At 42.2% G+C, this 26,534-nt stretch overlaps 1 protein-coding gene across 2 annotated transcripts in view; it reads right to left on the bottom strand.

The window, feature by feature from the left end:
• Positions 1-15,964: 15,964 nt before the first annotated feature.
• The window catches only part of LOC122811385 (vesicle-trafficking protein SEC22b-like), a 442,870-nt gene continuing 432,300 nt past the window's right edge, over positions 15,965-26,534 (bottom strand). For both annotated transcript variants that reach the window (XM_044083198.1, XM_044083197.1), the window contains exon 5: positions 15,965-18,098. In XM_044083198.1, coding sequence (XP_043939133.1) covers positions 17,941-18,098 — 158 coding nt within the window. In that variant the 3' untranslated portion in view covers positions 15,965-17,940. The remainder of the gene's footprint in view (positions 18,099-26,534) is intronic.

Here is a 26,534-nt window from a genome sequence, read left to right as displayed (position 1 = left end):
TAGTAGGCCAATTTCTACTAAACTTTGGAGGCTGGACTTGCAAAAATCTTTAACAGTCTGCATAGACTTAGCCTTGTCTTCCATTTTCTTTAAGACTGTCTCAACAGGAGGCCCAAACAACACGTCAGATTGTAAAGGAGCATCTAAAATCCTTGTTTTAACATGTTCAGACAAATTCTGATCCCTCAGCCAGGCGTGCCTGCGAAGAACAGTCCCAGTGGCAGCCACCCTAGACGAGGCCTGTACAGCATCAAAACCACATTGCAAAGAATGCTTACCCACCTGTTCAGAAACATGGACTAAATCTTGCAACTCTTTACAATCAATACCAACTGCCAGAGCATCAACCTTAGACTTCAATTGTGAAAGGAGATAGTTTTGGTATTTCAACATGTGAAACTGGCAACTCAGAGCCCTCACAGCAAGAGTGGAAGAAGTATAAACTTTCTTTCCCCATCTATCCAAGGCCCTAGCCTCCTTATCTGTAGGAACCGGATTCTTAACAACAGAAGCCTTAACACCTTTAGGCCCCTGGCTAACAGTTTCTGGGTCCGCCCTAGGACTTTTAAAAAGATACTTGTGAACGTCAGGCACCCTGTAATACCTATCCGGCTTAACAGGAGCAGGAGGCAAAGAATCAGGATTAAGAGAAGCCTCTGTAAAAACATCTTCCACCACATCCAAAACAGGAGGTATAGCCAAAGGCCTATGCTGGGGTAAAAACAGAAATTCCCTAAGCCTTTTCCTGGAATCAGAGAAGTCCTGACCTTCCCACTTAAAATGCTCCCTCATGGAATGAAGAGTTTCTGAAAAGAAAAATCCTCAGGAGGAGTAGCAGAAGGAGTAGAATCATCCACATCAGAATCAGAATAAGGAGAGTACTCCTGCAAGTCTTCAGCCGAAGACTCTGAAACATCTGAAGCTTGCTCAAAACCCCCCAGCTCAGGCTCCACCCTAGGTCTCTTAGCAGGAGGGGGCATAGAACCCCTAATCAAAGTAATCAAATCTTCTGCCATTTTAAGCATATGCTTCTTGGGCATAGTACCTGAAGAGCTAGGGGTAACACCAACTGAAGCTAAGCCTGGCCTGCCCCTGGGAGAAGCCTTAGTAACAGGAGAAGGCCTAACCACCTTAGGAAGGGAGGGGAGTATAGTAACCTGAGAAGCCCCCTCAGCCTGACTTGCCGCCTGAGAGGCCATATCTTGCAATAATAAAGTTTCACTCTGTGAACACAAAGAAATCTCCGGTGGAGCCACCGGCTCCACCGACACTTCTAAAGAACCGGCGTCCGGCACAGACGGTTCTTCTAGCCTAGGCTTAACTGTCTTGTCCTTGCGCTTCTTCGAGGAAGCGGGCGTCGGAGCATCCGGCGGCATTTTATAATTGCACCGCTTCCCAAAGACTAACCTTGCACAATCCAACCTTCTCTTTATAGTGCGTTTATTAAATCTAGCACAAGAGCGACAGCCAACAACGTCGTGCTCAGGCCCTAAGCAAGGAATACACAAAGTATGATAATCTCTATGCGGTATCTGTTTCCCACAAGAAACGCAATTATTAACTTTTTCTGACATCCGGTAAATGACTGAGGCAAGAAAAAAACAAAATATTCCCCAACGGGGTACTTAGCCAACTTTGAACTCGGTCTGAAACTTCTAAATAGAAAAATCTCAGAACGCCAACCGGCACTTGCAATGCTGCTTCTGCATCGGACCATGCGGCAAAAAAGACTGACGATATGACGCCGGTCATGCGCATTTGTACCCTGACGTCCTGACGTCAGTTAAATGCGCCCTGACCGACGTCAGCCTTATACTTTGATATTCGGGCCGACCGTGGACAGCGGACTACCCAAGTGTTAGGACTGCAGCAATGTGAGATGAAGAACATCCAGTGTTGCCTTGGCCAGTAGGGAGTCACTAGCAAGATTTTCTGTTGGTCCTTCTTGATTTTCGGAAGGACCTTTTGTATTTGTGGGAAGGGGGGAACGCATAGAGGAACATCCCCTTCCAAGAGAAGCTGAAGGTATTCACTCTCCAGGCTGATGGAGTGTGATCCCTGCTGCAGGATTTGCTAAGTGGTCTGTTCTGGGGGAACAAACAGATTCACTTAAGTGGTGTCCCACCAGTGGACTTTGACTAGAAAGGTTTCCCTGTTTAACATCCATTCGTGAAGGTGAGAGGATGTTCTGCTGAGGAAGTCTGCTTGTTTGTTTTCCTGAGAGGGGATGTAAGAGGCCTTCAGTTAGAAGATGTGTTGGGTGGCTTGCTCCCAAATCTGTAGTTATCCTGCATAAGACGTAGGCTTTTGTCCCTCCGTTTGTTCAGGTACTACATGATTGCGGTGTTGTCTAAGAATGTAAAGAAGGCCTGGTAGAAGGATGGGAAGAAAGGCCTGAAGGGCCAGTCAAGACTGCAGTCATTTCCCTGACACCATGTTGTTTTTGTAGGGCAGGGGGTCCAAGATTCTTGAACCCTGTAACCATTTAGAGTTGCCCCTCACCCTAGATCTGATGCATCTGCGTGCATGGATTGGAAACACTTCAGAATCTCGAAATACTGAAATGTCGAATTTCAGTATCTAGAGACCAGTGTTGAATCTGCAGACACGGGAAACTGCAGAATATCCAACCTGGAAATGTCTAACCCACGATACTGACAGTGCATTAGGCAAGTGTGATGCTTTTAAGGGTTCTGGGGAGGGTTTGTGAGTGTTTTGGGGAGTGTTCGGTTGGGTTAGGGTACGTAGGTGAGTGTGGGTGTGTCAGTGTTGAGAGTGGTGGTGTTTGTATCTGTGTGATGTGTTTGTGTGAGGGGGTGTGGAATGTATGTTGGTGGGTTGTGTGTGTGTTGGTGTTTAGTGCAACCTTGGAGTTAGTATATATAACTAGGGGGGTGTGGGGTGCAGTGAGGCTTGGCCCCCTGCTTATAGTAAGTGGGTGTTTGTGTTGTTGTGTGAAGGTAGGTGTAGTTATGTTTGTGTGTGCTCTAACAGTTGCGGTTTTGGGTTCACGGTTTTGGTTTTCTTTTTTTGGTGTTTCGGTTTTATAGTCTCGAAATATTGAAATTCAATATTTCACTATTTCGAGATTATAAAGTGAATCCGCATGGAGGAGGAAGTTGTTGGGGAATGCCTTGGTTTCAGAGGTTTTGTTGAATCCACTACCTCAATTCTGACTTTAGGCAGGGCAGAAAGGGGATTTGTTGGTCTACGGAGTGTAGGTGCTGAGACCATACATTCCTTAAGTACCACTGAAGTTTTCTCATGTGCACCCTGGCTAGAGGGAGCATGGGGATCCTGGCTGCCATGAGTCACAGTACTTGCAGGAACTGCCTTTCGGAAAGGTGGGATACCCTCAACTGCATTGTGTCCTGTGGGAGGAAGGATCTCATCAAATCTGATATGATCCTGCATCCCAGGAAAACTTTGTCCTGCTGTGAGTGCAGAGATGAATTTGGAAGGTTTAGGGTGAACCCGAAGTTGTGCAGGATGGTCATGGTGAATATTAGGTGACTTAGGAGCAAGGTTCTTGATTCTGCTAGGAGTAGGATGTCATCCAGATAGGAGTATATTTGGATGCCCTTGGTTCAGCAAAATGCAATGGCAGCAGCCAAGCGTTTTGTGAACACTCGTGGGACAGTAGATACGCCAAAGGGCAAGGCTGTAAATTGAAAATGTGAGGAAATGCCAGTAAATGTCAAGAATTTTCTGTGGAAGGGCAGGATATCAAGTTCATAGTGACCATTAAGGCTTGGAGTGGTATCAGAGGCAGGGGTGTTTGCAGAGAGAGCATCCTGAAGGATGGAACTTTAAGGAACCAATTTAGGTAGGATAGGTCTAGTGTGGTTCTCCAAGGACCATCCTTTTTTGGGACTAGGAATAGATGAGAATAATAATTTTCCTTCCTGGCCCACAGGGACTGGTTCTATAGTTCCTAGGGAGAGGAGCTCCTGCAGAATATGTGGGAATAAGTGGAGCTATTTTCTTGGTGGGATGGGAATGTTTTTTGGCCTCATTTTTTCCTTCCAAGATAGGAAGTATCCTCTTTAAATAATGGAAAGGACCCATTGGTCTGAGGTGATGGTTTTCCAAAAGGGGAGGCAGTGGGATAGGCAGGCAGACAAGGGGAGGTGGGCAAGGCAGTCATGCTGAGGTGGGATCCCCTCTGTTGGGAAAAGGCTATTTGGAGGGTGGTCGGTTGTTGGTTGGTCTGGAGTAAGGCTGTTTCCTGGATCCTCTTCTGGGGCTGGAGGAGGAGGGATGAGAAGTGGAAGGCATCCTCCTGACAAAGGAGGTCTTAGCAGGATAATTCCTGTAGTACCTAGGGAAGGGGGACACCAGCAAATGTTTGATGTCTTGCAGCTCTTTGCTTTTCTCTTTCAAGTTTTTGAAGAGCTCAGCTGAATTTTTGCCAAAAAGAAGATTGTGGTCCAGTGGAGCATCTATAATTTTGGATTTGAAATCCTCTGGAAGGGGTTGAAGGTGTAGCCAGGAATATCTGCATAGGGTAGATGCAGAAGCTGCAGACCTGGCAGAGGCTTCTGCTGCATCATAACTTCACCTGATGGAGTGTCTGGCCACTAGGGTGGCTAGGGACAGTTTTGATGCAATGTCAGACTAGGTAGGACAGTCAAGTGTAGAGGCTAGTAGAGTAGAGGCCTGAGACACTAGGTCCAGAGGGTATTTTACCATGTGTGTTTGGTAATTTATGACTCTGAAAGCCAAGGTGGAAGAAGTATAAACTTTTTTGCCCAGTCTATCCATGGTTTTGCTGTCCTTATCTGTTGGTGGGAGACTGGTAGAAAGCACCTGTCTAGATTGTCAGGAGCCACAGCAATGACAACTGGGTCTGCTAGTGGAGGCTTAACCAGGAATATTTGGTCATCAGGCACCTTATAAAACCTGTCTAGTCTTTTAAGGGCTGGGGGATGTGAGTCTGGGTTCTTACAGGCAGAGTTGAATGCGTCCAGGAAGGCAGGGAGCACAGGGGGTATAGCTGAAGGAGAGGGAGACTCAAGTTGCAGAAGTCCAAAATATCTCTTCTGGGTGTCAGACATCAGGGTAATGTCCCACTTGAAGTACTCCATTTTAGTTATAGTTTTCCCAAAAGTTAAATCTTCAGGTTGGGAGTCCCCTTCAATGGACACTTCATCAGGGGAACAGTAGTCAACAGGGGAAGCAATTTGAGACACATAAGAGACAGATTCCTCCGAGGAGGAATCATATTGATATTGCTGTTCTTCTTCTTCTTGAGTAGTTGGATGTTGGGGGAGAAGAGGCAGAGGCTGTGTGAGGGCTGAGCATAGGGATGGTGGAAGGAGCAGGGCCTGTGGGCCTAAGGGCCATGAAGGCCTGTATAAGACAGTTTGTAAAAGACTGCCAATCTGGTTGTGCTTCAGAAGCAGGAGTAATATGTTTTGTCTTCTGTCTTTTCTTAGAAGATGTAGGCTTTGGAGATGGCCTAGGAATTGAAGCCTGGCCTGCAGTAAGAGAGGACTTGGTCGGTCATCCAACAAGAGGTTCCCCCACGACGTCGGTTGGGGCCGACAGCTGAATAATCTCTGCAGACATGCATTCCGTGGCTGCAGAAACAGCTTCCTCAGCGAGAACCATTGAAGCCAACGGAGAAAGTTCGAGTTCCTCGGCCCCTATAACGGAAGCCAGCAGGATGTCCGATAGTGGAGTGGCAGTAGGAACAGGCCTGGAAACTTTGGCCTTCTTCCTGGGTGGTTTGGGTTGGTTGACAGACTCCGGGGTCCATCCTAAGAGCTAGGCATTTAAGACGCTGGTTCTCAAGATACAAATTTAATGCGGCCAAATGACTGCGAAGCATTTTGGGCATGAAGGACTTACAAATGGAACACGACATATGGTCGTGTTCCCCACCTAGACAGAATATGCACTTATTGTGAGAATCTTTGTGTGGTTATCTGCCGGTCGCAATTACATTTACCTTTTTTAGATGACATTGGACAAAAACTATAGCAAACCAAGCACAAGCAATGATAAAGAAAACAAAAAGTCCCAATGGGGTACTTATCTTTCCGAAGTAATCGTAAGTAGGAGCTAAACGATTGAAGTGATGATGTCCGTGGCTGAAAAGTTCTGAGGTCTGTGCGTGCTGACGTCACATTTAAGGACCCCGGTTTATGGCCCTACTTGTCCCATGCACCTACAGCAGCCAGGCTAAAAGCTTTTGTATAGCAGCCATCGTCAGATTGCCTGATGTGGAAAATCCCACACCAAAATGAATACTGCAACATTGGAATAGAAGGATATCAACCCATTTTGAAGTATGGACAGGATCCACTTGTATGAGGTGAGATGGGTCCAAAGAGGGAGACACAGTGAGAGAGGCGAGCAGACAGTGGTACAGAAGGAGGTGGGGAGGCAGGTAGTCAGACGCTTCCTGCCCTGTCCTGAAAGGGAGTTCTCTGGCTAGAGGGAGGGGATGCTCTAGCTGGAGGGGGTTGTTTCCTTGTCGGCTTATGAGGCCTTGAAGGAGGAGCAGGATGAGAGTGCTTCCTAATAAACTGAGTTTTTGCTGGATCGTTTCTGTGAAACTTAGGGTTTGGTGAAACCAGTAAATGTTTAATGTCCTGCATTTCTTTACCTTTTTGCTGCAGAGATTTGAAAAGGTCTGCTACTTTAGAAACAAAAAGTGCAGCTTGTCCAAAGGAACATCCCTGAGCTTTGCCCCGAAATCATCTGGCAGGGGTTGTAGGTGAAGCCAAGAGTATCTGCATAAGGCAGATGCTGCTGACCTGGCTGAGGATTCAGCAGCATCGTAACTACACTTGATAGTGTGCCTGGTAACCTGGGAAGAGAAAGCCAGGAGAGAGGACAGTGATGCTTTTGTAGGGGAGTCTAGAATATCTGCCAGGTGTTTGGTGGCAGATTCTAAGAAGGACAATGCATATTTGGCCATGTGAATCTGGTAGTTTGTGGCTCTGAAGGCCAAGATAGCCGAAGTATATATCTTTTTGCCTAACCTTTCCATGGTCTTGCTATCTTTGTCAGCAGGGAGAACCGTGGTAGTAGGTAGGAGTTTGGAGGCTTTGTCCGTAGAAACTGATATAGTGGCAGGATCAGCAGGTGGGCACTTAAGCAGATGCTTCTGCATGGGGCAGGAGGTTGGGAGTCAGGGCTCAGATATGCTGAGAAGGCATTTAAAAAGGCAGGCAGGATAGGAGGAACAGCAGATGGGCTGGGGGTTTCCATTTGAATGAGTTCATAATACTTCTATTGTACCCAGTCATTTCTTTGGATTCCTATTTAAAGTGTTCCTTCATCCTGCTAATAGTTTCACCAAAGGTCAAGTTTTCAACTGGGGAGTCAGGGTCCACTGACTCTTCCTCTGGGGATCTGTTTCCCAAGGGGGAAGATAGGTGAGAGTTGTAAGACAGTGATTCCTCTGAGGAATTTGAAAGGACTTCCTCTTCCCTAGTAAATGTCTCAGTAGTCTGAGGCCTAGGGCTCAGGAGAGGAGGAGATGTGGAACCAGTAACAGCAGTGGTAGGCCTCAGTACCATAAAGGCATTGAAAAGGCTTTGACTGAAAGCCTGTCAATCAGGCATGTTTTCTGTTGTGGGGGAAAGATGTTTTCTCTTTTCTCTTCTTTTAAGTGGTCTGGTGGACATCTGCCTAGAAACTGGTGATTGCAAAAGGTCAGAAAATGCAGATTCCCCCCGGTGTCGGAAACCAGCACTGGAATAGCCACTGCAGACGTGCTCTCACCTAAGGATAGTGCGGCGTCCTTACAGGTACCCGCAACACCCGGAGTGGTGGATCCGGGTACAGAACCTGGAACCAGGCCAATGTTGGCCACAGGTTGGGGATTGGTCAGAAGAGGCTCAGCAGTACACAAAGGCCATAAGGTCCTGGCCTTCTTTTTTGGCTGATCTGTGGAGACGTCTGAGGAGCCCTCCATCCGTAAAGTAAGCTGCTTCAGACACTGGTTTTCAAGGTAAATATTAAGTGCATGCTAGCGACTACGTAGTGTCTTGGGCATGAATGCCTGGCAAATAGGGCAGGCTTTGTGGTTGTGCGACTGTCCCAAACAGAAAAGGCACTTATCGTGGGCGTCCTTATGAGGGATCTGGCAGCCACACTGACACTTACCCTTTCTGGATGACATGACCAAGCAATACTAATTTTTCATTAGGACTGAAAAGGTCCCCAACGGGGTACTTATCTTATGAAACGAATCAAAAGTACAGTTTTGTACCTACCATAAATGTAGATGTTCGAGTGTTCACCCTGCTGCAGTCATCACACTTGGGTTATCCTGTCTTCAGGCGGTCCCGCAGTCGGCCGGAATTCCAAAGTCTTGGTCCGGCGTCGGTTGCTGTCACCTCTTCCCTGACGTCAGTGCGCCAGGGGTATAAATAATGCAGCCAACACAATTTTCTTCAGTTTTTCTTGCCCCAGATGTCTGGTGCCCCCAAAAAGGTGGTCAGAAATTAGTACCAAATGGAGTAACCTCTCCACAAACACAAAATCCCTTCAGCTATAAGAAAATACATCAGTAAGGTATTGAAGAGATTTAGCCAGTAGATCAGAGGGGATGGAGGGAGGGTAACCTGGACTGCAGCAGGTGAACACTCGAACATCTACATTTATGGTAGGTACAAAACTGTACTATGTTCATCGTGTTACCCTGCTGCAGTCATCACACTTCGGTTGAATCCCAAAGCTAAGGAAGGGGGGAGGTATCATAGAGGGTTAGTGGAGGCTATAAGGCCCTGCAGAACTGCAGTGGCGAAGCCTGCCCTGGTCTTAGAGTAAAGAGGTAGGTGATAGTGTTTGGTAAAGGTGTGTACTGAACTCCAAGTTGCAGCTTCTAAAATTTCATTGGTTGGAACCCCCCTGAGAAAGGCTGTAGAAGTAGCTGTTGTCCTGGTAGAGTGGGACCTAATGGTAGCAGGGACTGGTTTCCCATGATGGGTATAGCAGAAACGTATGCAGTGACCTATCCATTTAGAAATGGTCTGTTTTGAAATAGCCTTCCCTTGAGAAGCTGTAGCATAGGATACAAAGAGCTGATCAGATTTTCTGAAAACTTTAGTTTTGTCCAAGTAGTAACGAAGTTGCCTGTGAATGTCCAAGGAATGCAGGAGTCTCTCACCTTTGTTCTGTGGATTTGGGAAGAAGGTGGGTAAGTGGATGGCTTGATTTAAAGCCACATTGGAAACCACCTTAGGCATAAAGGAAGGATTAGTTCGTAGAGAAACTCTGTCTTGGTGAAAAATGAGGAAAGGTTCCACTGCCATTAGTGCCTGTAGCTCTGAGACTCTTCTAGCTGAAGTTATTGCTAGCAGCAGGGCAGTCTTCCATGATAGGAACTGAAGATCTGCAGAGAAAGCTGGTTCAAAGGGAGGAAGCGTTAGCTTTTCCAGAACAAAGTTGAGGTCCCATGTTGGTGTAGGAGCTCTCCTGGGTGGTCTAATGATTTTTGCCCCTCTGAGGAACTGCCTTAGAAGAGGATGTGAAAATAAAGGTGGATCCGTGTTGTAGTGAGCTGAAATAGCTGAAGCATGGATTTTAATGGAGGAAAAAGAAAGTCCTTTATGCAACATCTCAGCTAAATACTGTTGAATGTGAGGCATGTGAGGCTGAATTGTGTCTTGGCCTTTAGCTTGGTTCCAGGCAGAAAACCTTTTCCATTTGTCCGAATAAGCCTTCCTGGTGCATGGCCTCCTGGCTTCCAGAATAACATCCAGAACTGCTTGGGAAAGAGGAGCTGGTTGGATGTTTAGTAGATTTGCCATGCAGCCAGATTTAAAGTTTTGAGCTGGCTGTGTAGAATCTGATTGTTTTGTTGTGTGAGCAAATGGGGGATTTGAGGCAATATCCATGGTGAGCTGTGGGCCATATTTCTCAATAGCGGGTACCAGTGCTGGCGTGGCCAGTCTGGGGCTATGAGAATCAGTCGTGGTCTCTCCTTTTTGACTTTCAGAAGAACCTTTGTGAGGAGGGGCAATGGAGGGAAGGCATATACTGTCAGGCTTTTCCAACTGAAAGAGAGTGTGTCCACTTTCCAAACTTGATGGTGAAATGTCCTTGTACAAAATTTTGTTAGTTGATAGTTTTGAGGACTGGCAAACAGGTCTATGTCTGGAAGGCCCCATTTTTGAGTTATCATTGCAAATATTTGTTGATCTAGTTTCCACTCGTGGGGATCCTTGATGTTTCTGCTGAGGTCGTCTGCCAATATGTTCTTCTGTCCTGGCAGGAATTGAGCTTGTAACTGAACTTGGTAAGCCAGAGCTGTGTTCCATAAGATCATTGCTTGCCTGCATAGAGGGTAGGAATGTGTACCCCCTTGTTTGTTTATGTACCACATTACTGTGGTGTTGTCCGTCTTTATTGCAAGTTGTCCAGGATGTAATAGATCCTTGAAGGCTGTCAGAGCTTTCTATACAGCTAGCATCTCTTTTTGATTTATGTGCAGATTTCTTTGATCTGCAGTCCATAGGCCTTGAACGCATTGCCCTGCCATGTGTGCCCCCCAGGCGTAATCTGAAGCATCTGTTGTGATAGTCTGCCTGGCTGGGGGCAAGGTGAAAGGCTGACCCTTGTTGAGGTTACATGCCTGTGACCACCATAGAAATTCCTGTTGTAGGCAGGGAATGAGAGATATCATTGTGTCCAAGCTGTGGCTGTGTTGAGACCATACGCTTTTTAGGTACCACTGTAATTTCCTCATATGCAGCTTTGCAAATGGTATTAGTATGCAAGATGCCATGAAGCCCAAGGCCTGCAGAATTTCTCTTGCAGTTAATTGGGTCTTTGTTGCCATTGTCTTGAAATATTGAGTCAGTTGTAGTTGCTTGTCTGGCGTAAGATAAGCCTTCTGGGCCGTTGTATTCAAGCTGGCACCCAGGAATGTCATTTTTTGTGAGGGTACTAGTTTTGACTTCTTTTCGTTTACTGTGTACCCCAGGCAATTTAGTAGATGCTTTACAAAGGCCAGATGATGTAAGAGAATGTCCTTGCTTTCTGCTTGGATGAGGCAGTCGTCCAGGTATGGATATATTTGAATTCCTCTTTGTCTGCAGTATGCAATTACTGGTGCCAGGCATTTTGTGAAGACTCTGGGCGCAGTAGATAAGCCAAAGGGCAGTGCAGAGATTTGATAATGGGTTGAACCTGCAATGAAACGGAGGTATCTTCTGCAACTTTGTCTGATAGGGACATGCAGGTATGCCTCCTTGAGGTCCAACGTTACTAGCCATGCTTCCTTGCCCAACATGGGAAGTAGCTGCTGTAGTGTTAGCATCTTGAATTTGGATACTTGTAAGTGTTTAGAATTGAAAGGTCCAGAATTGGTCTACAGGCATTGTCCTTTCTGGGCACTAGAAAGAGTCTTGAGTAAAATCCTTGTCTTTGCTCTCGAGTAAGTACCAGCTGAATAGCTCTCATGTCCATGAGAGCTGTAATTTGCTTTTGTGCCTCTGCCCATTGATTTTGTGGCAGGTTTGGCATTCTTCTTTTCATTGGCAAGGTGTGTAAGTGGAATCTGTATCCTCGTAAAATTATGTCTAGGACCCATTTGTCCTTTGTGACAATGTGCCAGTTGTCTGCAAAAAGTGCTAGTTTTCCCCCCCAAGGGGGCTTCCAAGAGAGCATTGCTTGGCCAGATGAGGTGCAAGTCATTGGGTTTTGCCTTCTGGTGGATTGGGACCGGTCTTCTCCTCCCTTTTGTGTTGTAGTGCCCCATTGGCGAGGTTTATACTGGGCTTGTGGTTGTCCTCTGCCCCCTGGGCGTCTGTATTTACCCCTCTGTGGTCTGTCAGTAGCTGGAAAGAACCAATTTTTTGTTGGCCAGTTTCTGCTGAAGCGAGGGGGTTGTACCTGTAGGAAATCTTTGACTGTCTGCATAGATTTTGCCTTATCCTCCATTTTCTTTAAAACTTCTTCTGCTTTAACTCCAAAAAGAACATCCTGCTGTAAGGGAGCATCTAGTAGTTTTGCTTTAACATGATCAGGCAGAATTTGTTCCTTTAACCAAGCATACCTACGTATAACAGACCCAGTGACAGCTGCTCTGCAGGAGGCCTCCAGAGAATCAAACCCACATTGTAAGGTATGTTTGCCCACCTGCTCAGTGGCGTGCAACAGATCCTGTACTTCTTTCAATTCAGATTGTTGAGGGAGAGTGGTTATTCTTTGCTTTAACTGAGAGATTAGGAATTGCTGATACTTAAGCATGTGAAATTGGCAATTCAGTGCCCTCATAGCTAGAGTGGCTGAGGTGTAAATCCTTTTCCCCCACCTGTCTAGTGCTCTGGAATCCCTCTCAGAAGGAACTGGGTTTTTAGCCATAGAAGCCTTAGCCCCCTTGGGACCTTGGGAGATAGTCTCTGGATCAGCTACAGGGCTTTTGTAAAGAAATTTGTGGTAATCAGGCACTCTATAGTATCTGTCAGGCTTAGCTTAGCAGGAGGTAGAGAGTCTGGGTTCAAACTGGATTCTAAGTAAACATCACGCAATGTCCAAAACTGGTGGGATGGCAAGTGGTCTGTGTTGGGGGAGTAAAAGAAACTCTTTGAGCCTTATCTTCGAGTCAGAGTAGTCTTGACCTTCCCAGTGAAAATGTTCCCTCATAGTGTGTAAAGTTTCCACAAAGGAGTAGTCTTCAGGAGGAGAAGCTGAGGGAATAGAGTCCTCAGCATCAGAATCTTCATAAGGAGAGAAGGAGTAATATTGGTCCTCAGAGGAGTCTGAAGAAATGGACACTTGTTCAGAGGATGCATAATCTTCCTCTTGTCTAGGCCTTTTGTCAGGAGGGGGCTGGGAACCCCTGATTAAAGAAATTAAATCTTCAGCCATTTTGAGCATCTGTTTCTTAGGCATGGGGCCTTGAACAGGAGACTAAAGGGCAGTCCTTTTAGATTTAGTAGGAGTCTTCGTCTTAGAAAACGTTTTAATGGTGAGGGTCGTCTGTCTGAAAATGCCTTCAGAAACCGATGGCGTTTCTGTAGCACCGACGTCCTTTGTAGTAATGTCGTCGGAAGGGCCTGAACTAAAAGGCTGCATCGGCCTGGTGCATTCCGACAAAAATTCCGTAGCGGTCTCAGGTTCCAGATCTGCGGTAGTCAGGGGCTGCATCGGAGCCTCACTGAGGACCAGAGAACCGGAGACCGGCTCAGTCGAGGCCTCGGAATCTGGCTTAGGCCTGGGCTGTCTGTCCTTATCCTTGCGTTTTTTGTGCATGCCGGCAGCCGGTTGCTCTGACGGCATGGTGTAGTTAAATTTCCTACCGTAGTGTCGTGCGAAATCAAAGCGTCTTTTAATAGTACGCTTATTAAACCTAGCACAAAACCGACAAGTAGTGATGTCGTGGTCTGGGCCTAGGCAAGGTATGCAATAAGAATGAAAATCCTTATGAGGTATTTGCTTCCCACAAGAAATACAATTGTTAACTTTTTCTAACATCGGTCTGAGGCAAGAAAAGTTTCCCCAACGGGGTACTTAGCTTTATAGAAGACTTCAGTCTGAAATTCGAATTCGAAAATCTCAGGAGTCGGCCGACCGGCACTTGCGAACTGCTTCTGCTTCGGGCACCGCACGGCAAGAAAGACTGAAGAAAATGGCATCAGTTGCATTATTTATACCCCTGGCGCACTGACGTCAGGGAAGAGGTGTCAGCAACTGACGCCGGACCAAGACTTTGGAATTCCGGCCGACTGCGGGACCGCCTGACGACAGGATAACCCAAGTGTGATGACTGCAGCAGGATAACACGATGAACATCATTAGTGGCAGCAGAAACATCTGGCATACAACTGTCGGCTGAAAAGTTCTGAGGGCTGGTGCGTGCAGTCACCTTTATGGCCTATGTACTCTCAGCCACGTCGGATGTCTGATGCACCTTGGAGGGACTGAAAGCTTTTGGATACTGGCCGCACATACGCAAGACTAGAGGAATAGACCCATATGCAGAATACTGCAACATGGGAATAGAAGGACATCAAGTGGTTACAACTGAAGTGTTATTCACATATAACCACAAAATAATATCACTAACTGTATCTGGTCTTTAAATGGATAGCTGGATGTCTTTGTGCATTATCAGAAGTACTGCATACCCATATACAAATCTACCAGGTTAAGAGAGCTAGTAGGAAATGCAAGAACATCGGCTGATGAAGAAGCCAACCTCAAGCTCCAAAGTAATTGTGATTAATGTCATTTCTGCCAGTCATCCCAACTCGACAAGAACTGAAGGGACACCACTTGATGGCAAACAAAAGGGACATCACTTAATAGCAAACAAAAGGGACACCACTTTACGGCAAACAAAAGGGACATCACTTGAAGGCAAACAAAAGGGACATCACTTGAAGGCAAACAAAAGGGACATCACTTGAAGGCAAACAAAAGGGACATCACTTGAAGGCAAACAAAAGGGACATCACTTGAAGGCAAACAAAAGGGACATCACTTGAAGGCAAACAAAAGGGACATCACTTGAAGGCAAACAAAAGGGACACCACTTGATGGCAACTGAAAATTACTGATTACCACAGAATACATCTCACCATCTTCCCCAATCTGAGGCAATTAACGATATTCTATCCAAAACCAAAAATTATAAAGTGGAAATAACTAGAGACCGAAATACTGATTCAAAAAAGCCAAAGAGCACAACAGCTAATCAGGGATCTAGCAGGAAAGAGCCTGACACAGATTGTGAGAAAAGGAACCACAACCCATTCCCATGAGAAACATAACCTAGTTGTGGTTATCACAAACATTTTTATAAATTATCAGCTCTATAAATTCTCACACATGCAAATAGTGAACACTGTCCAATCCTTATTACCTGGAAATTTAGAACAGAAAAACTACCTTCTAAACTCCCAATAACCCAAAACATTTTCAAAGACAATGAGTTCCTATAGCAGCAGAACTACAGTTTATAAACTGGAAGCAAGCATATAACTACCAAGATCCAACAACACCCACATCCTTCTATAATTTACTAACAACCATTTAAGATAAGCTATTTCCTCTTAAAAAGAAAAACAGCCAATTCATGGTTAAAAAAACACTATGCTTAACCAGCTATCTTAAAATACAAATTAAAAACAAAGATAAAATCTGGTTAGACTGAAAAAGGGACAATGACAACCAAAGAAAAAGAACTCCAAAGGGTAAGAAAAAGGCACCATAAAAAAAAAAAAAAAAAAACAATATGGCTGAAGTGACCTACCAACACTCTGTAAAATAATTTATTCAAGGAACCAAAAAGGTTCTTGCAGGCCACTAGAAATAGTACCAATAAAATATTTCCAAAACTTCCCACCAATGAACAGACCATCATAAAAACACTAATGAACTGAAAAATAACATGTCCTCCCCACTCATTCTACATTTTTTACCAACATTGCCCCCACCCACCTCAATAAACCCCATGTGCACACATTTCTTACTCTACTTCCAAACCTTTTCCAAAAATAAAAAAAGACATCTCACACTTCCACAACTACTAATATATTAGGAAGCACCACTCAAAACCATTCACTGTAGTAAATATTCACTCTCACTCACTCACAACCAAATCAGTTCCACCCAGTTTTCTGTCATACTCCTACACCCACATACAAACACCCACCAAAAAATGTAAAAATCAAGCAAAAATAAGAGAGGATAATGCTTCCTATAGGTGTCTACTAGTGTTCAATGCTGTAGTCCATCATGCCATCCCAAAGCTAGTTCATGCACAGGAAATTTGTCATTAGAAAATAACAACCTCAGCCAGAAACACTGGGCATTCTTAAACAGTACAACAGTCATTCATAAAAGTCACATCAACCTATATGGAAAAGTACACCGAAACAGCAAGTCAATATCTGTAGTGTAAAACAACAAAATTAAATTACTGCCCATTTACATTACTCAAAAAATAACTGCTCATCTGGAATCAAAACAGTAAAATTCAAAACACCTTCAGCAGTAAAATTCAAAACACCGTCCTGTTTATTCCAACAAAAGGGAAGTTTTAAATGAAATTCAGAGACTTTTTATACTAGTTAACCGTGACAATTAAAAGCTTGCAAACAATTTGAGATCTTAAGGATTTATTATAAAATGCAAACAACATGAACAAAGATCTTCCTGCAACTTGCACCAGTCTCATAGGTTTGTCACACTCAAGACTCTTGAATGAAGGAACCTCAGGAGATACTCCACAGAAATGGGAGATCATCCTTGTAACAAAGGACACAGCCTGTCCCCGATTTAGTAGAGTATATTTTCTCTACTTCATTATACAGTCAGTGATAGCTGCTTCTAAAGCCAAGCAATAGGCCCAGCACAATAGAGAGTCTAGCTTGAAGGAGGACACTTCACGAGTACTGCCCCAAAAATACCCATCTCCAACACCATAAGCACAGTTTTCAGTATGATCTACTTATGCTCCATATGGAAACCCCATGCACTTCGCTACAAACCCGGCAGACCAGAGTCCAGTTCAAGATTCCACAACCAGAAGCTTGGGTGGTAAACAGCAGTTTGTTCACTCCATGAAAATGTCACATCTCAGCGGCTAGATCAGGAGATCCTACCCAGAAAAACACAACACTGAACCCATTCCAAAACACACTCACACCTCTGGATTTCCAGAAAGACGTCAAGGTAGATAACAGCTGGCCCACTCTGTGGAAGCATCCATTGTCCAATGTCCAGTTCAGGAATGCCCCTATCTGTGGTCTGCATGGTGCACAGTGTACAAGCTCTTTACTTCAGAGCAGATTCACAATCCACAGCTAGTTCAACCATAACTGAATGATTGGGGTACAGTCTAATGCTGATTAGACATACCCGCAAATCATTATCACAAGTCAATGAAAAAATTCACAATGCAGCCTTAGTCTGTAACAAGACTGCAGTGTTGTACTTTGCTACTAGTCAAACAGTATTGTGATTAGTGAATATTTCCTTTTGATAAAAAGACAATATACTAACAGCAACAAAAAGACAAACTATGTCCTACAGCTGCTGAGCATGTACTGACCTTTCTAGCTTAAAAGTAAAATTCCTCTTCTGGTAGTTTCTTTTTACTTTTGCACTCTAAAATGTGACTGTTTAATTATTTCATGCCTGCAGTCATGTAAAGGGACAGATGCTGTAGACGTTGGCTCTCATTTCCCTATTTATCCTGCTGGATCTTGAAAATTATGCTTCCATCAAACTGCCTTCTGAAGTGCAGCTAAAACACTAATGAATACAGTTAAAATCAGTAGAAGATGGCTTGACTCTGTACAAGTAACTAATGCCATTTACACACTCAATGATTATCTGTTTACAGACCACTGAGGACTTGAGCAACAGCAGTGACCCCACCATACTGACTGATAAGACATTGTTTGACAGGCTACTTCTAAGAGAGTCTTGTGACCATTTGTGGCTAAGGATATCTCTTCTTACACATTCTGGCATATTACTATATAATTTCACTGCAACAATAAGATTTTCTATATAGTGCATCAGTCAGCAGTGCACTATACAGCAACATGACAGATGCAGGTTAAAGTCTACACAAACAACTCCAAAACTGGATAGACGAATGGATAGGTGCACAAATGAATGCTACTACACAATGATGAATTCAAGTGTTGCTTGTGCATGTGCAAGTCAACATAAAAATAATTACATCACACTTAAAAGGTGTGTGCAAAATATCAGTATCCACAACCTGGCTTAACCTCAATCTTTTTTGTTAAAAAAAATGTACAATATTCAGATAAAAATATTACAGTTTCAGTCTTTGCCTGGCTGCAGCAATCAGTCATCAAGGCTTCAGTATTAGAAAAAGGACACCGCAGAACAGGCAGAAACACTGATGAAATTACTGTGCATCATGCTATCCAAACAATGATGCAGTCCATTTAAGGCTGAAATCCATATTACAGTATTCACAAAATATCCACTCTAGATTAACCACCAAAATCTAATGTAGATCATCAACATGATGAAGGCTATGCTTGTGGCTGCTACTTTGGCATAAGTGGATCTAGTATTGAGGTATTTGGCATCCTGACGATACTTCTTAGAGTGTGTTGATAGATTACTTGCTTTGGTATCCAGAGCTAAGAAAAAAAAAAGAAAAAAAAGTATGTCAACGTTGTGCCCTAAGTAGATGCCTTTTTCAGAAAAGTGCCCTTAAGTAGAAACTTGCACAAAGTGCTTAACAGCTGATGCTAAACTGCATTAAAAAACTGCATCAAGTAACACAGCACTAGTAAGACTTGATTTGGCGGTGTCAACCAAAATAGTTACAAACTGGCAAAAGAGTCAGATATAAACATTTTTGGATTTCCATTCTAACATGTCTAGAATATTTCTGCATCAAAGGCAATACAGTACAAGTATAGCATGCTATCCTAAAGAAACCTTTCCACTAACTCGAGATCTTTCTTTGGTATGTTTTTTTTAATACAAATTATTTTGCAGTCAACTAGCAACATAACATCCTAGATAGTAAACAGTGTCTCTAAGTTACAGCTTAGCAGCTCTTTTATCATTTCAACTAAATGGGAAGGCATTCTATTCTGCCTAGTAATTCATAGAGGAGGATCAACTCCTATGACTAGCTAATGAGCTTTGATGAATAAATGTGTGTAATTTGTCTTCTTCCTAACTGCTTTACAGAATACCAGAAAGTCACATGACTTAGTTCTCAATTATACATCCACAGTTGTGGCCTTCAAGAAAGAACATAATAAAAATTACACCCCTGCTCCTTAAATTCATTTCTGAAATGGAATGAACTGACAACACTTCTAATTACATAACCAGGTACTGATTAAACATATTTTTTATTTGACATTTGCTTACTGTACAGTCCAACTTGGCAATAACCCCTTTTCAGAGGCTTAAGCAGAAAAGCTCCACAACTAAATTAATTTTATAAACGGATAAAAAAACATCATATATACAAAAGAAAATATTTAAAACAGCCACATGTAAAAGGCATGTGCATAGGCTACAAGAACAATCAATTCAATACTGCAAGTATACATGCTGGAGGTGGTGTAGAACAGACCCCAGATACTGGTAGAGAAAATGTTACTATAATGAAGCTGGAACAAAGAAAAATCACTGGAATGTTTGGTTAAGATAAATGTATTCCTTTGTCTTATGCAAGATGTATGTGAGGAAATGGTTTATAAGTAACCGAGGTTATGTTAGTGAATCTTGAAAGGCAAGTATTTTTTGAGGAGGTATGAGCAGTTTTGTAAAAAAAAAAAAAAAAAAAAGAGGAAGTTAAAAGGAAAAGAACAGTCGGACAGGGGAGATGTGTTAGCTCGGGAATTTTGAAGGATAATGAAATAGTGAGATGTGGGAAGAAGATACTAAGATGCTCCTGTGAAGAGTTAGGCTGTGTTTAAGAACAGGATTTTTTTACGCATATGCAAGTCAAGTCTAACCTTGGGATCGAATTACAAGATGGCTGCACACTTAGTAACAGCTTGTTTCTAGCTCTCCCAGTGTGAAAACAGAAACTCAGCAGAGAAGGCCAGTAGACTTGTGCTTATGGGTAAATTTCAGTAAATGGCTAGTAAGTGTACTGCCTGGGTGTGAGGAATAAAGAAATACAGAAATCAGCTACAAAAAGTGAGAAAGAAACACTGAATGGGGAAAGCTCTGCAGCTGTTCAGCAAAATGCAATGCAACCTTCAGGCATGACTTCCAATAACCTACAGGAAGATACAAGACAACTGCATACAGACATGATTAAAATAAAACACTGATGGAGTACATAAACACAAACAAAAGGCTAGAAAAAATGGAAGAAACTCTAAACAGATATTCAGGTGATATGATAAAGCTGCAAAAATCAGAGGCTGAAATGAAGAAAAGGCTGGCTGGATATGAGACTGCCCAGAAAGAGATGTTTCAAAAAATAATAAAATTAGAGGAAAGAGCATGTAGGAAAATCCTGAGATTTTCAGCTATACCACAGTAGCTGGAAGAAACAGACTGCATTAATATTATGAAAGCACAAATAAGCAACTGGACTGATATTCCACAGCAGGAGCTGTTTCTGAATGGGCACATCGTGTGTATGATCCAAACCTAGCTATAAGAATGCAACCTAGACCTTTAATAGTAAAGATGCAATCCTACCAGTAGAAGGAGTGGATTCTGACAAAACTGGCAGGAAGGACAAAATACTCAAAGTGGGAGACAGCAGAGAGTTTGTGAAGAATGATTACTCATTGCACACCATGCAAAAGAGAAGTAAATTCATTCCACTATTCAGAGAATGTTGAGATGCAGGTGTGAAATTCAAACTGCTGTATGTATCCAGCTGTCTTTAAGGTATTATTCCCTGAAGGGACAAAATAATTTTTTGATGAAGTGCATACTAAGGAGGAAACACAAATGTTTGTCCAACAAAAAGTGAGCTGTGAAACAGAAGGAGATTCTGCTTCTTGTCCCTCTGGTAATAAAGACCGCAGAGAGACTGTACCTGTGAAACTTTTTCCAGTGTTTCAAAGGAAAACATTGGACAGATGGAAGGGAGCATAAGAGTTGACTAGAACAGAGAGCACACTGGAAATGAAGCAGAGACCAGATTTGGGTGATGGAGAACAGTAATAAAACCACTAACAATGTGGGATTACAGTGTAATAATTACATTTGCAAAATATGACAAAACAAGAAATTCTGGAAATAGTGGACTTTCAAAATTTGTTGGATTTGTGGGGGACTCCAAAGTATATGCACTACTTCATGTCATTAATTTTCAGAAATATGCTCTGGTGAGGGGAGGAGGGGAGAAAGTTAACTGTAAGTAAAGAAAACTATTTTCCTAATAGTACTGTATTTGTGGTACATGGTTTTCTTTGCATGCTATTTTTGTAAGTGTAATGGGGATTGTAAACAGGTGGTGGTGTTTTTCCTTTTTCTCTCTTCTCTCTTTCCTCTTGTAAAGTTTTGAGAAATATAGGCAATGCAATGGAAGAAAAGGAGCATGCTTAAAAAGGCATGACAAAGTTAACATTAATGTGATTTTTCATTCTTGGGGAAATGACTGGATAAAGGACCTTAGATTGATTAGTTTTGAGAGACAGCAAGTAAATGAAAAAGAATACTGAATATTATGAGGCTTTTTCTAGCAAATGCATGTATACAAAATAGCAATTCTGTAGCTGGTTTTCATGTCTCCATGGAGACAAACTGATAGAGAAACTGGAGACAGTCTGGTAGCGAGGATTGGCTGAGGGAAAAAATGAACAGATAAATTGGCTAGAACATAATGTTCTCTGAAAACAATCAGGGATTTTCCTAGCTGTGAGAGCTTTAAAGATAATACAAAACCAGTCAGACTTGAAGTAAAGCTTTCTCAGTTTTTTAAATGCAATGGGGATACTAATATAAACAGGTGCTTCTGTTTTTTTTTTTTTTGTTTTTCTCTTCCTTCTCTCTTTTTCTTTGTTCAGTTTTAAGAAATTTAGGCACTACAATAAAAGAAAAAAAAAGGTGGAAGGAGAGACAGTGGAACGGTTTTGTTATGAGAGTATGACAAAAGGAAAATCAGTGTTCTTTTCCCATGCTTGCATATGGAAATGACTGGGTTAAGACCCTAGGTGTTATCCAGTACCAAGTTTATTACAAAACATGTAAATGAAAAATATTGATTATATAGCTTTTTTGTGGTAAACAATGTATCCTTAGCAGTTTTGTGTCTGGTTTGCATGTCACTAGGAGACAATTTGATAAAGAGAAATGGCTTGGAGAAAATGTTTTCTGAAAGCATTTAAGTGTTTTCTCAGCTGGGAGAGCTATAAAGATAGACAAAATCAAATAGAACTTATCAATAGCACAGGCTGTACCATGCGTGTTAGCCACGCAGACAGGCTAGAGTTAACCTTAAAGCAAGGTTAGTCATGCTATCAACCTAGAACTTCTGGTCTTCTTATAAAGCAAAAACTTCAATATTTGAAGAATTAATTAATTTTGTGTGTTATTAAATTAATAGGTTTTTGGAGGGGGTGGGGTGAGGGGTTGGTTGCTCTGTTCAAGGCCTTTCAAAAACAAGCTATGTAAAATGTGGCACAGGAGCAAATGGATACGACAAGAAACAACTGTATAAAAGACCAATCTGCCGAACAGTATATGCATGTAACATAAAATTTGGAACTAGACATTTAACAAAAACGCAGTTACACATAAAAAGTGGCAATAATTACTATACAATAAAAATATACTTTCTGTAATGTCTTTCTATCTGAATGGTTTTACGGATAAATATAAACTCTTGGATGTACAAATTTTGTTAAAATTGCTAGTATGTCATCTCTTTCGGTTACTTTTATTTGCAATGTGTACTTTTCATTGTTGACATGTACTCTGTAATTTTCTTGTGGTATAATGTTTGTTTTTCATATTGTTGGAGCTTTTCTCCCCGGTAATCCGCTGAAAATGGACCTGTGTCCAGTCGGACTTTCACAGAAAACAAATGTTAAATAAACAAATAATAAAAATAAAGAATAGTGAACTATACTAAAAATTTAGAATGCATAGCAATGCTACAGGAGACGCATCTTGAAAGAACTGAACATATGAATTTGAAGGTTTTCAGGATGGTTATTCAGCGGAATGTCTAGGGCAAAGGAAAAGAGGAAAGATTAGCTCCAATAGTGGTAGAAGAGGGGGAAAAAGAAAGCAATGGAAGATACATGGTACTAAGGTACTACTGACTGGGGAAGAGGATTACACTGGCATGCATTTACATTCCACCTAAAAGTGCTATACTGGAGCTTAAGAAAACTCTGGGAAAAATAATCAGCACTCAGCATAAACTCTTACAGGTGGAGACTGGAATTTGGTTTTCAACAGTGAAAATGTGTCTGAGGGCCTAGAAGGGAAAATATAACAAAGGAGGGTAGATTTTTGAAGAAATTTATGAAAATGTTTGCCATGAGAGATGTGAATTTACATATTATTCAATGAGACTCAAAAACTGGGCCAGGCTAGATTGATTTTATATCTCACTGGAACATGTGCATTTAATTGAAAGTCTTGAAATGCACCAAATAACTATTTCAGATCATAACTAAAATAAAAACGCAAGACAATAAAATAAAAAAATCGGTTGAAAAGGCAGGAATTTAAAGAATGGGTTTTGGAATTAATTCAGGAGCTACTAGAGAAGATAAAATTTGCTTCTGAAAATATAGCTAGGGAGTAGGACAAAATTGAAGTGGAGTTTAAAACTAGGGTGGAAGTAAAGGAAAGGTAGATGTGGTTAAGAAGTAACAAGAATTATTTACAGGGACTGACAAATGTTAAAGTATTGCAAAATAGGGGGAATCTCTCAGAACATGAAAAGGAGCAACTGCAGAAAATAAGGGATTACCTTGATTATATGCACTAGTTTAGAAAGACTGCTGTTAAGCAACTGTTTTTTTTTTAATAATTCAAAAGCACAAAAACTTTTAGCACAACAACTCAAGGAACAGAAAGTGGAAAGAGCTATTACCAAACTTAGTGAGCCTATAACAAGGAAGATAAGAGATCCTGTACAAGTATTAGAAATATTTTGGAAATTTTATGAAAGTTTGTATAAAGCAGAGAAATATGGAAATCAAGAAAATGTAAAAGAAATGTTTACGGAAGAACTAAATATGCCAAGATTAGAAGAAATTCCAAAAACACCAAAGCAGTGCAAGTCAAATTGCCCAAAACATGACCTCTTTCAACACAGATGCAGGAAACAATTTTATTAAGCTTTTAGCAATGCTTTTCATTGTTTACAAAAAAACAACTTCTTCAGATAAAAACATTTTAAAACACTAGGGTTTAAATTCCCCTCCTTCCTATCACGTTTAAAAACAGTAATAGGAGTGGCTGTCCATTTCTTGCTTAGAAAGCAAACTCCACCTCCCTTCAAATAAAACAAACAGTTATACTATATTGTGGACATCAAAAAAACATTAGTTGCATACATAAACATGTGATAGGAAGGAGGGGAATTTAAACCCCAGTGTTTTAAAATGTTTTTATCTGAAGAAGTTCTTTTTTGTAAACAACGAAAAGGATTGCTAAAAGCTTAATACAATTGTTTCCTGCATCTGGGTGGAAAGAGGTCATGTTTTGGGCAATTTGACTTGCAATGCTTTGGCATTTTTGGAATTTCTTGCAGTGTTTACATTTTTACAAGTTTGTCTTTTATGCCAAGATTAGAGGTAGATGAGGCTGAATTACTGACAGGACAGGAAGAGGCGAGATAAAAAAGGCTATGCATAACCAATTTACAGGAAAGTCCCCAGGAACAGATGATATTCCTGTGCAAGTTTGGAAGTTAGGAAGGAAAACTGATAAAGATCTGGCAGGTTTAGTTTAACAGCATTTTAGGAGGAGGAGAAGTACCAGCATCCTGGAAGAAGGCAGTGATAACAGTAATACTTAAAGAGGATAACGATCCATCAGATCCAGCTTCATACAGGCCCATTTCAATACTAAACCATGATTATAAAGTATTTATGTCTATAATGGCTAAAAGAATGGCAAAGGTGATACCAAAATTGATAGATATGGATCAGTGTGGTTTTGTGGAGGGAAGGGAAATATTTGACAGTATTAACAGAACACTGACGATCCACAAGGAAGCAGAATGTAAGAAAATACCATTTTTAATGGTGAGTCTTAATGTTGACAAAGCATCTGACAGAGTAGACTGGAACTTCCTGAGCAGGGCAACTGAAGCATTTGCTTTCCCCTGATATACTTATAAGGTTGATTAGGGGTATATATAAGGGATCGAAGGTGAAAATTAAAGTGAGTGGGGTCCTCTCAGATAACTTCTGCTTGAGTAGAGGAATCCACACTTTGAAATCTTGTCATATATGTGAAGTTATTTAATGACCTAATGGTAAATGTACGCTGTGCATATACATGCTTCCCCAGCTTATCCATCATCCAAGACTCTTTACTGAGAGGAAGAATGGCATGACCATCCTCATGGACCTCCTCCTTGGTGGGTGCTGATACTGCAATAGAATCTACAAGAGGACATTTACTCTAATAGGGTCTATTCTTGGGAGTCCACACTCTGTAAGGTTTGAGGCAGACAAATGCTATAATATCAGGCTCTTTCCAGGCTCTAGAACTGACCATTATCTTCCCAAGTGGAGGCATGACCCAGGCTTGACCTAGGCTGGAGAGGGCGAGCATCTGTACACCTTCTGCAGCATCTCTTCTTTGGAAAAGGTAGGACAAACTAACTAAAATCCTCTCTGTTACATCATTTTAAAAATACCCCCAAAAGTAGTGTCCTCTGGAGAGGACTGAGGGGAAGCATATCATTCACGATTTGTGTCTAGGGAGGGGGAATCTAAAGGGGAGAATGAGTGCTTCTATTTGTGTCTTCTTCCTGGAGGGGCTTGGTAGGGACTCATCACAGCTCACCTCCAAGGAGGAGGAGTCCCAGACCTTGATAACCCTGGAAAATGTACTACAACCTTTGTCCTGCAGGGGCAAAACTGATGAAAAGCAGAAGGGTTCAGCTTCAAAGGTTTGTGAGGGTGAAACCAACAAAGTGAATGCTTGTTCAAACATAAGGACCTTAACTGGTCCAGCTGACACTGCTAACACTACCAGCATACCTGTTGGCTGAAAGCACTGGTGCTAAATGTCCAAAGTCAAAAGCTTCAAACACTAATAAGTGCCCCCAAAGGCTCAGTGCTGAATTCGACACAGACATTCTCCCAGTGAAAGCCTCTGCGACTTGGGTTGGGAGGCAGTGACAGCACAGCCACCTATGCCGACACCATCAATACTGTGGTAAAAAAAATCATGGCATTTCAAGAACATCAACATAGGTAGGCCCAGGAAAAGAGCAGCAACAATGACAGGCGTGTCTACTTGTGCCACCCCAGACACCAAGATGGCAGAGGAGAAACAAAAATAGAGCTGAACTTTCTCAATGGCTGACATCATCTTGTCCCAAATGAGCTTGCAATACTTCAAAGGGACCTTCAGGAGTAGAAGGTAGCAGCAGAGGGTGGTATTGAGGATAACAAATAGGAGGACTCATGCTTCAAGGAAAAGCTTCCCAATTTCCTCATCACAGCAAAGTAGGTTGGCCCAAGGGAATCCTAAGTGATGTAAAGGAGTGGAGACCACTGAAGGCCCAGGGTGGAATGGCAAAGCAGAGAATATCCAAAGAACAACGGTCAGGGATTTTTCTCAAGAAATGAAGGCTCATAGTCTTTAATACTCCACTTCTCCTATTTCGTACTCTCTCACCTTTGAGAATATTCTTGAAGGATGCTTTACTGGCCTCCTTTGTCCATTTCTTTAGGACTACTGCCCATTAAATATATTAGTATAAGTTTGCTCCTCCTGTCAAAGAAAGCTCTGGAGCTAAAATTATTCTTACACATGGTACTATCGGCATCAAGAGGCCCAACTCAAGGTATATAACCCATAGCTCACAAAGATAATGGAGTGAGATCTTATAGAAAAAAAAATATGTATATCTATCTATATACAGATATATATATATATATATA

This window comes from Protopterus annectens, chromosome 9.part0 (assembly GCF_019279795.1).
Source record: "Protopterus annectens isolate FY-2018-M chromosome 9.part0, PAN1.0, whole genome shotgun sequence".
Classification (NCBI taxonomy): Eukaryota; Metazoa; Chordata; order Ceratodontiformes; family Protopteridae; genus Protopterus; species Protopterus annectens.
Note: the sequence above shows the minus strand (reverse complement) of the source record. Positions and strands in the feature narration are given on the sequence as shown.